Source organism: Equus quagga, chromosome 12, assembly GCF_021613505.1.
Source record: "Equus quagga isolate Etosha38 chromosome 12, UCLA_HA_Equagga_1.0, whole genome shotgun sequence".
In the NCBI taxonomy this organism is placed as follows: Eukaryota; Metazoa; Chordata; class Mammalia; order Perissodactyla; family Equidae; genus Equus; species Equus quagga.
The window spans coordinates 3834008-3846162 of NC_060278.1; the positions used below are offsets into that span (position 1 = coordinate 3834008).

Sequence of the window (12155 nt, forward strand, 5' to 3'; positions counted from 1 at the left end):
AAAAACAGTGAGTATAATACCATTTGAAATGCTCCCATCAAGCATATTCCAAAGTCACTCTAGCATTGGATTTTACAGATCACTTTTTTTAATTGATGAGTACTAAAACTTATAATATGTAGTTAATCTTCCATTGATAGCAACTGCTAGAGCGCCAGTAATTACAGGAGGGAATTTATGAGACATTTTATCATGTAATAATAGCACATAGGTACTGTAGTTGTTAAAGATCCAAACTTAAGTAAACTCCAGAAGAAAAATAAACCACAAATGGACATGAAATATTCTTGTTCTTACCAGAACGACTCTTTGATTGTGTCTTGATTTCTCCCTTTATTGTACCTCTTCCAGTGACATCTGGGAAGTGTTTTGTATCAGTCTCTATAAAACAGTTTCAAAACACTTGTAAGACTTTTTAAAAAATCCTATCCTGCTTGGAGTTCCCTGAGCTATTTTTTAAAAGCCATATACTATACAATTTGCTTGTTTTAAATGTCTAATTAATGGTTGTTAATATAATCATAGCATTGTATAACAATCACCACAATTTTAGAATCTACTTTGGATTTACACTAATTAAATTTCAGTGACATTTAGAAATGTTACTCTCATATTATACATATATAGTCCCATGTATAACTCTAAATTCCTATTTTGTTTTTTTTTGTTTTCACTCTTGTTATACACATTGCACCTATAAATAAATTACAATTTTTATTTTAATTATTTCTTTGCATAACTTTGTGCCATTAAAGAAACTGAGAGAAGAAGAAGAGCAACTAAGTATGTATAGTGTTTGCTATATTAACTAATTTATTTATAATATCTGATTTTCTTTTCAGCCATTATTTTAAATTATATTTTTGATCTTTAATCTCTCTGCTCTCCTAGTGTTTCAATACTTTGCTGATTCTTTCTTCTAATAGTGTAAATCTACTGAGCACCTCTAGTCAATTTTTAAATTTCAGTTATTGTACTTTTCAACTCCTAGATTTCCATGTAGTCTTTTTCAAAAAAGTATCTTTCTCTCTGTAGATATTTCCTATTTGATGAGACATTATCATCATACCTTCCTTTTCTTCTTAAGAATGGTTACCTTTAGTTATTTGAATATATTTGTAACTGCTTTTTAGTTTTGTTCTTTAAGTCCAACATCTTAGATTCTTACGAGCAGTTTTTATTGCATGTCTTTTTACTTATGTCTCACACTTTACTGTTTCTTTGCATGACCCATAATTTACGCTGAAAATTGGAGCTTTTAGACATATAATGTAGCATTTCTGCATATTGATTTCGTCTTCCTCTTTCCGGGAATATTATTATTGTTTTCTTGTTTATTTTTTAGTTATTTAGCTGAATTATTGTACTGAAGTCATTTCCTTCTGCAGTTTGAAGGAAGGTACCAAACAAGGTAAATAAACCAGAAATATTAGACGTGCGACATTCATGTGCTTACCAGGGAGACTCTTTGCTTGCATCTGCATTTCCCCCATTAACATCCGTCTTCCAATAACATCTTTCAAGTATTCTACATCAGTCTCTATAGAAAAAAGTAGATATCAAAACACTTTGTAAGATAACCCTAACATACACAAGTGTATGTGTGTAGTACTACATTAATTAGCCTTGTTATTAATGAATGTGTTATAATGAAATGTCTGGATTGCAGAATCAGTAAACCTTGGAATTGAAAGGGCTGTTAGCAATCATTAAGCCTCCATATATTGGGGCTAAGAGATGTTTATGATTTGACCAAGATTGTGTATCCAGATAATGACAAAATTGACGCACAAACTTACCTCATAATTCTTTAACCAGTGCTTTTTCTATACAATGCTCCCTCTTACACTAAAGTAAAGTATCCTGGAGAGTTTATGATAATATTATAACTTTTAAGTTTACATTAAAATCATAATCATACTGTAGGGATTACCTAATGATACAGGTGGGAGATAGCATTTTCTTTCACAGGTTATGTTGCAAAACATGGTCTCCATCGTCACAGAAAATTATCATGGGACAGAAATTCTTTGACTCATCTAGGAATATTTTCATACCCTTTTATGTTAATTAACTGTAAACAAAGTAGACATGGTGATGGAAATGAATGATGGGATAGTTTGCAGACTGCCTCTCCAGGCCCCTTTAGCATGTAGATCATGTAGCTTGCGAAGAGGAAATGGTTAACTTTGCAAAAGTACTTGAATTGAGGTTGGGTCTCTTTCTATTTGAGTTTTTATGTGATTTGAAATTTTTGCTTGCTTCAGAAACTGAAACTAGGTCCAATTGCAGGAAAAATACATGGACATTATTAAAGAGGAATTCTTCCCCCAAAAAAGAATGATTTCGAATAGCCACTTAAGGTCAACTACAGGCATATCTCATTTTTATTGCACTTTGCTTTATTGCAGATATATCATTTTTCACCAATTAAATATTTGTGGCAATCACACATTGAGCAGATCTATGGGCACCATTTTTCCAAAAGCATTTGCTCACTTCATGTCTCTGTGTCACATTTTGGTAATTCTCATAGTATTTCAAACTTTTTCCTTATTATTATATTTGTTATGTGATCTGTGATCAGTGATCTTTGATGTTACTATTGTAATTGTTTTGGTGCTCCATGAACCACGTCCATATAAGATGAGAACTTAATCGATAAATGTTGTGTGTTCTGACAGCTCCACCAAGTGGCTGTTTCTCCATCTCTCTCCCTCTCCTCAGGCTGTCCTATTCCCTGAGATATAACAATACGGAAATTAGGTTGATTAATAACACTACAATGGCCTCTAAGTGTTGAAGTGAAAGGAAGAGTTGCACATTTCTCACTTTAAATCAAAAGCTAGAAATGCTGAAGCTTAGTGAGGGAGGCATGTTGAAAGCTGAGATAAACTGAAAGTTATGCCTCTTGCATGAAACAGGAAAGTTGTGAATGCAAAGGAAAAGTTCTTGAAGGAAATTAAAAAGTACTAATCCAGTGAACACATGAATGATAAGAAAGTGAAACAGCCTTATTGATGATATGGAGAAAGTTTTAGTGGTCTGGATAGAAGATCAAACCAGCCAAGACGAAACCTAATACAGAGCAAGGCCCTAACTCTCTTCAATTGTGTTAAGTTTCAGAGAGGTGAGGAAGCTGCAAAAGAAAAGTTTGAAGCCAGCAGAGGTCAGTTCATCAGTTTTTGAAAAAAAGCCATCTCCACAACATAAAAGTACAAAGTGAAGCAGCAACTGCTGATGTGCTAGTTGCAGCAAGTTATCCAGAAAATCTAGTCAAGATAATTCATGAAGGTGGCAACACTAAATAACAGATATTCAATGTAGATAAAATAGCCTTATATTGGAAGAAGATGCCATCCAGGACTTTTATAGCTAGAGAGGAGAAATGTTTTACTCCTTCCTTTTTAGTCTGGATCTCTTTTATTTCTTTTTCTTGCCTATTTGTTCTGGCTAGGATTTCCAGTACTATATGCAGTAAAAGTGGCAAGACTGGACATTGTTGTCTTATTCTTGATCTTAGAGGAAAAGCTTTTAGCTTTTCACCATTGAGTATGATGTTAGCTGTGGGCTTGTCATACATGCCTTTATTATGTTTAGATACATCCCAACTATACATAATTTTTTGAGAGTTTTTATCATGAAAGATGTTGAAAATGCAAATGTTTTCTCTCCATCTATTGGGATGATATGATTTTTATCCTTCAGTTTGTTAATGTGGTATATCACATTTACTAATTTGTGAAGGTTGAACTATCCTTGCATTCCAGAGATATCTCACTTGATCATGGTATATGATCCTTTTCATGTGCTGTTGAATTTAGTTTCCTATTATTTTGTTGAGGATTTCTGCATCTATGTTCATCAGGGATATTGGCCTGTCATGTTTTTTTATTTTAGTGTAATTCTCTGAATTTGGTACGAGGGTGTCCCAGTCACACAAAATGAGTTTGTGTGTGTTCTCTCCTCTTCAATTTGGAAAGATTTTGAGAAGGATTCAGATTAATTCTTCTTTATTTATTTGGTAGGATAAACCAGTGAGGCCACCTGGTCCTGAATTATTCTTTGTTTGGAGATTATTGATTACTGATTCAATCCCCTTACACATTATTAGTCTGTTCAGATTTTGCGTTTCTTCATTATTCAGTCTTGATAGGTTTTATCTTTCTTGGAATTTATCCTTTTTTCCTCAGTTATCTGTTTTGTTGGCATACAATTATTCATAGTGGTTTCTTGTGATCCTCTGTATTTCTGTGGTATCAGTTGTAATGTGCTCTCTTGTATCTCTGATTTTATTTATTTCCATATTCTCTCTTTTTTCTTAGTGTAGCTAAAGATGTGTCAATTTGTGTATCTTTTCAAAAAACCAACTCTTACTTTTGTTAATCTTTTGTATTGTCTTTCTAGTCTATACCTTATTTGTTTCTTTTCTGATCTATGTTATTTACTTCCTTCTATTAATTTTGGGCTTAGTTTGTTCTTCTTTTTCTACTTCCTGGGGGTATAAAGTCATATTGTTCAACTGAGATCTCTCTTTTTTCTAATATAAGCATTTGTCACTATAAACTTCCCCTCTCAGAACTACTTTTTCTCCATCCTTACAGTCAGTTTCTGAAATTTATCTTGTTCTTTGATTCAGAATATAGTCCCTTTGTCTTCATTTTCCTTGACTCCCTTTGTTGGTTTCTGTGCATTAGATAAAACAGCCACCTCTTTCAGTCATGACAGATTGGCCTTGTGTAGGAGTGAACCTTGCCAATAAGCCTGGCTCGATCTTCCAGGTGCCTCTCAAACCTTTGCACTTGCACAAAGCACCACCTTTGTTCTTTGTTCTTAGTGGCTTCCAGGAGACTAGTCAGTGCCCCAAATTCCTTGGAAATGCCCACACACCCATTCATGTTCTTGGATGACTACTAACTGTCTGCCCTTTAGCTAATTAGGGCAAGTCTAGTGGTAATGCCTTGAATGTTAGGAGCTCTCTTATTCTTTGTAGTTCATCTTTGTGCTTCACAAGTCCACAAGATTTTCTTACCATTTTGAAGATGGCTTTTCCTTAAGTGGATATTTTCTTGGTTACTATAACATATGATTGTTTCCCACTGCTCTGCTAAAGTTGGTTCTGACAGTTTCTGCTTATTTTTTTCAATGTTTCTGTCAGGGAGCAAGAGCTTGGTGCCTTGTAGTCTACCACTTGCTGATGTCTGCCTTAAAGTGGTTGTTTGGAAGTTGCCGCAGAACACTTAAGTTTGTATTTTATTGCAAAGTACTCAGTCACTTGGCCACACCAGCTTTAGCACATATTCTATGTCTTACATGGTTTTTTTACCATTAGAAATTTCCCAACTTTGTGATAGGCAGATCACAAAGCAGCCATATTGCCTATGTAGATTTTTATTCCATCTTGTTATTACAAAAGATGATATAAGTAATCAAAATTGTGTTCTCTAAGAAAGTGGTCATATAGCATCTAGTTTATGTTACGAAAATTCACAATATAAGGGAAAGCCTATATATTTTTGTTTCATGAGCAGGTAAAGGGAAATTATTAAGCATTACCTAATTAATTTTTGGTAGAATAATGAGTCACATAATAATATTTTAAATATACATATTAATTGATAGATTGATTGATTACAATGAAATTATTATTAAGTTAAGACAGACTGCCCTATGTTTGAATTTCTTATTCTCTTTTAACAACAGACTATACAGTTGAAATACTGTAACTCTTAATTATGTTCTACTGTGTCCAAACATTATAAATCTCTACTTACCTAAGACTTTGTTTAAATCTAATTGCAATATTAGGTCACTAGTTGATGGATTTATTGCTGGAAGATTTTCTGCAGTATCTGGAAGTTCTGAAGCCACTTCATTTTTAACTGGAATAATAATAGATTGCCAGATTAATTAATTTAAAACTAACATTTTGTTTGAGGTAAAATTATAGTACATAAAATTAGAGATATTTCACCTTAGAATTATTTAACCTTATTTACTTAACAATTTAACATACTGATTATTCAATTAAATACAAATATGTCTAATAATTTTTAAAAGCTTACTAAATAGCTACTATGTGTCAGATATTATACTACGTACTTTTCAGATATTATCTCATTTAATCCTCACAAGAATACTAGGCAGTAGATATTTTATTCCCATTTAACAGATGAGGGAAGTAGAGCTTAGTGGGATTATGCATATTTTGGAAGGTCACACAGTTATTAAGTGCAAAAGCTTCAAATAAATTTTGTTCTTTTAGACTCTAAAACCTATTCTCTAGCTAGTAAACTCAAATGTCTACTGGGACTGAGCATGTAATGTGAGTGAAATGAACCTGGTGATGTTCAAAGTGGCATGAACAGCAGAAGTGAAGAATAGAAAAAGTGAAGAGTAAATATTTTATATAAGGCTATTGCTCTCACTGACTGTTACAAATGCAGGCCTACGTTCCTGGATCATCTAAATTCTCAAGAGAAGCTAGAAATGTAGATATTTACAAGGAATTCTAAGATTTTGGAATATTTGCAAGTAATTTAGAAGTTTTAAGCATATTTGTAGGACAAAACAAATCATCAGCTATTGCCACAAGAGAATTACCTAAATTTAGGAAAGGATTAATTCTATCACATGGTTGGAATTTGAGAGCCAATTACTAGTTTATGTTTCTTTGGAAAATATCATGATTTACCTACCAATATATCTCTCTACATTAAAATCTGGATAAAATTGGCACTTTCAAAATAAAAAAAAATAAGCAAAATATGCCAGGAAAAAATGGAAAGAATAATTAAAAATTAAAATTTTCAATTAAACTAATAACCTTTCAACAGTGCCAAGCCCAGACATTTTCATGAGTGGAATTCTTTATAATTCTTCAAGGATTGAATATTATGCTATAGCAAATAAAAATGGAATTTTTCCATTTCTTTTTTTAAAATGTAAATCAAGAATTTTTTTTAAGGAAGATTGGCCTTGAGCTAACATCTATTGCCAATATTCTTTTTTTTTTCTCCCCAAAGCCCAGTACATAGTTGTATGTCCTAGTTGCAAGTCATTCTGGTTCCTCTATGTGGGATGCTGCCACAGCATGGCTTGATGAGTGATGCTGAGGATTTAAACTGGCAAACCCCAGGCCACTAAAGGGGAACACGTGAACTTAATCACTCAGCCATGTGGTTGGCCCTCTCCATTTCTTTTACAAAGTCAAAATAGTCATTACAAAGATATTGACATTGATATAGACATAATTGGCATAACTGACATAAAAATACTGCAGATAGAAATATAATAATGCAAGTCACATATGTAATTAAAAGTAATAATGGCTCCATTAAAAATTCAAGAAACAAGTAAAATCAATTTTAGTAATGTTTTATTTAACCAAATATATACAAAACATAATTTTTACATATATTCAAAATAAAATCAATGAGATATTTTACATAATTATGTTCATAGTAGGTCTTCAAACTCAAATGTGTATTATAAACTTAGAGTACATCTCAATTTGAACTAGCTGCATGTCAAATGCTCAATATCCATATGTGGCTAGGGTTGCCACATTACACATTACAGCTTTAAAATACAAAAGCAAAAATCTTAAATAAAAAGCAAGGAAATAAAATTTCATTCGCAGAATACAAGGTAGGTTTATCTATTAATATAGTTACCATATTAATGGTTCTAAAGAGAAATCATGTCAGATTATCTTAAAGTAAAAATTCATTTAAAAAACTTATAAATTCTTTTTAAATTTTTCCCAGTTTTAATGAGATATAATTGACATAAATATTGTGTAGGTTTAAAGTTTACAATATGATGATTTGATATGCATATATATTGCAAAATGAATACCACAATAAAGTTAACACAATAAAAGCAACCTATAGAATAGGAGAAAATATTTGCAAACTACATATCAGATAAGAGGTCAATATTCAAAATATATAAAGGATTCATACAACTCAATAGCAAAAACACTAATAACCCAATTAAAAATGGGCAGAGGATCTGAATAGACATTTTCCCAAAGAAAACATACAGATGGCCAGGAGGTACGTAAAAGATGTTCAGCATCACTGATCATCAAGGAAATGCAAATCAAAACCACAATGAGATATCATCTCACACTGTTAGAATGATTATTATCAAAAAGACAAGCGTGGTCAGCCCCATGGCATAGTGGTTAAGTCCAGCATGCTCCACTTTGGTGGCCTTGGTTCATGGGTTCACATCCCAGGTGTGGACCTACCACCACTCATCAAGCCATGCTGTGGCAGTGACCCACATACAAAATAGAGAAAGACTGGCACAGATGTTAACTCAGGGCTAATCTTCCTCAGGCAAAAAAAAAAATAGAGAGAGAGAGAGATAACAAGTGTTGGTGAGGATGTGGAGAAAAGGAAACCCTTGTGTACTGTTGGTGGGAATGTAAATTGATACAGCCACTATGGAAAACTGTATGGAAGTTCCTCAAAAAATTAATAATAGAACTGCCTTAAGATTCAGCATTCCCACTTCTGGGTATATATCTGAAGGAAATGAAATTAGGATCTCAAAGAGATATCTGCACTCCCATGTTCATTGCAGCATTATTTCCAATAGTCAAGATATAGAAACAATCTAGATGTCATTCTGCAGATGAATGGATAAAGGAAATGTCATATATCTATATCTATCTACCTATCTATATATATATACACACACATACACACACAATGAAATATTATTCAGCCATAAAAAATAAGGAAATGCTGCCCTTTGCAACAACATAGATGGACCTTGAGGGCACTGTGATAAGTGAAATGAGTAAGACAGAGAAAGACAAGTACTATATGTGGAATCTAAAAAGTGCCAAACACAGGGTGGCGCAGTGGCATAGTGGTTAAGTTTGCATGCTCCACTTTGGTGGCCCAGTGTTTGTGGGTTTGGATCTCAGTCACAGACCTACACACTGCTCATCAAGCCATGCTGTGGTGGCATCCTACATACAAAATAGAGGAAGATTGGCACAGATGATAGGTCAGGTACAATGTTCCTCACCAAAAAAACCCCAAAACCTGCCAAATTCATGAAAACATAGAGTATAAAAGTGGTTGCCTGGGGCCTGAAGGTGGAGGAAATGGAGATATGTTGGTCAAAGGGTGCAAACTTCTGATTATGAGATTGATAAGTTCTGGGGATATAATATCTAGCATGGTGACTATAGTTAACAGTACTGTACTGTATACCTGAAATTTCCTAAGAAAATAGATATTAAATGTTCTCACTATAAAAAAATTAACATTTATGTGAAGTGATTATTTCTTTTGCCGTGCAGAAGCATTTTAGTTTGATGTAGTTCTTGCTCATTTTTGCTTTTGTTGCTTGTGATTTTAGTGTCATATCCAAAAAATTGTTGCCAAGACCGATGTGAAGGATCATTTTCCCTGTTTTCTTCTAGAAGATTTATGGTTTCAGAGGTTTTACATTTAAGTCTTTAATCCATTTCAAGTTGCTTTTTGTGTATAGTGTAAGATAGAAGATCAATTTCATTCTTTTGCATGTGGATATCCACTTTTCCCAACACTGTTTATTAAAGAGACTATCCTTTTCCCGTTGAATATTCTTGGCTCCCTTGTGTGATATTAGTTGACTGTTTATGCATAGGTCCTCTGGACTCTCAATTCTGATTCATTTGTCTATGTGCCTATTTTTATGCCAACACTATACAGTTTTGATTACAACAGCTTTGTAGTTTATACTTTGAAATCTCTGAAAGTGTGATGCCTCCAGATTTGCTCTTCTTTCTCAAGATTGCTTTAGCTATTTGGGGTCTTTTTTGGTTCCACAAAAATTTTAGGATAGTTTTTCTATTTCTGTGAAAATTCCATTGGAATTTTGACGATGATTGCATTAAATCTGTAGATGCAATTGGGTAGTACGCACATTTTAACAACATTAATTTTTCTTATCCATGAACACAAGATATCTTTCCATTTATCTGTGTCTTCTTCAATTTCTTTCATCAAAATCTTATAGTTTTCAGTGTACAGGCATACCTCAGAGATACTGTGGGTTTTGTTCTGGACTACCACAATAAAGGGAATATCACAATAAAATGAGTCACACAAATATTTTGGTTTCCCAGTGTATATAAAAGTTATGTTTACATTATAGTCAAGCGTTCACTAGCATTATGTCTAAAGAAGCAATGTACATACCTTAATCAAAAAATACTTGATTGCCGAAAAATGCTAACTATCATCTCGGCCTTTAGCAAGGTGTAATCTTTCTGCTAGTGGAGGGTCTTGCCTCGATGTTGATAGCTGCTGACTGATCAGGACAGTGGTTGCTGAAGGTTGGGTGGTTGTAGCTATTTCTTAAAATAAGAATATTGAAGTTTGCTGCATCAATTGACTCTTCTTTTCATGAACAATTTCTCTGTAGCATGCGATGGTGCTTGACAGCATTTTATCCATAGTAGAACTTCTTTCAAACCCTACTGTTGCTTTATCAATTAAGTTCATATAATATTCTAAGTACTTTGTCATCATTTCAACAATCTTCACCAGGAGTGATATCATCTCAAGAAACCATTTTATTTGCTCATCCATAAGAATCAACCCCTCATCATTAAAGTTTTATCATGAAGTATCAGCAATTAAGTCACATCATCAGGGTCCGCTTCTAATAATCCTAGTTCTCTTGCTATTTCCACTACATCTTCAGTTACTTCTTCCACTGAAGTCTTGAATCCCCCAAAGTCCTCCATGAGTATTGGAATCAACTTCTTCCAAACTCTTGTTAATGTTGATTTTTTTTTCAGTATTTCTTTTTATTGCCAAATAATATTCCACTGTATGAATATATCACATTTTATTTATTCATTCATCAGTTGACAGAAATTTGGGTGGTTTCCACTTTATGGCTACTATGAAAAATGCTGCTATGAGCATTAGTGTACAAGTATTTATGTGGACATGTTTTTACTTCTGTTGGGTATGGACCTAGGAGTGGACGTGCGGGGTCATATGGTAACTCTATGTTTATATAGGTCCTGCCCACTCCCCACCCCACTCTACCTGCACTGCCCTGTGCAAAGCAGAGCAAAGAAAGAACAAGAAACCAATCTGGGAGTCAAAGGTTATCAGCCAGCACACAGAATGAGCACAATTATTTATGTGAATACAAACACATTCAAAACCAAACTCCTTCTTTTGCAAGGGACCTACAAACTCAAGTATACATAGAAAACACATTCAGGCAATTGCCTGGGCATGGATAAGACAGGGAGAAAGAAACGGGACTAAAAGGGAATATGCAAATAAATGAAACAAGGCTTTGCAGGAGTAAATAGCCGCTCACAACCCAAAAAGTACTATTAACCCTGAGTACTTTGAAAAAAGAAGAGGTTGAGGTGAGAATGACTTCAGGGTAAGGGAATGTGACGCTTATTCAACTGTTCTTTAGTTCCCATAGGAAAAGGAAATGAACATTTAGGTTATGAATTATTATTATATTTTTTCCTTTTTTTAAATTAAGGTTATGAAAGTTAACATCCTTGTGAAATTACAGTTGTACATCATTATTAGTCATGTTGTAGGTACACCACTTCACCCCTAGTCCCCTCCCTCCATCCCCCTTTCCCCTGGCAACCACCGATCAGTTCTCTTTGTCCATATGTTAACTACCACCTATGAGTGGAATCATACAGAGTTCGTCTTTCTCTGTCTGGCTTATTTCACTCAACATAATACCCTCAAGGTCTATCCATGTTGTTATGAATGGGACGACTTTGTCCTTTTTTATGGCTGAGTAGTATTCCATTGTATATATATATATACCACATCTTTATCCAATCATCAGTTGCTGGGCACTTAGGTTGGTTCCATGACTTGGCTATTGTGAATAATGCTGCAATGAACATAGTGGTGCATGGAACTTTTGGAATTGCTGATTTCAGGTTCTTAGGATAGATACCCAGTAGTGGGATGGCTGGGTCATAAGGTATTTCTATTCTTAACTTTTTGTGGAATCTCCATACTGTTTTCCATAGTGGCTGCACCAGTTTGCATTCCCACCAACAGTGTATGACGGTTCCCTTTTCTCCACAGCCTCTCCAACATTTGTCACTCTTGGTTTCGGATATTTTTGCCATTCTAACAGGT

At 34.0% G+C, this 12155-nt stretch overlaps 1 protein-coding gene across 1 annotated transcript in view; it reads right to left on the reverse strand.

Annotated features, from left to right (window-relative positions):
• CCDC7 (coiled-coil domain containing 7) overlaps positions 1 to 12155 on the reverse strand; it is a 485718-nt gene that overhangs the window by 81888 nt on the left and 391675 nt on the right. The window contains exons 29-31 of the mRNA XM_046679053.1: positions 5775 to 5882; positions 1457 to 1540; positions 298 to 381 (exon numbers count right to left, since the gene is read on the reverse strand). Of these exons, the coding sequence (XP_046535009.1) occupies positions 298 to 381; positions 1457 to 1540; positions 5775 to 5882 (276 nt within the window). The remainder of the gene's footprint in view (positions 1 to 297; positions 382 to 1456; positions 1541 to 5774; positions 5883 to 12155) is intronic.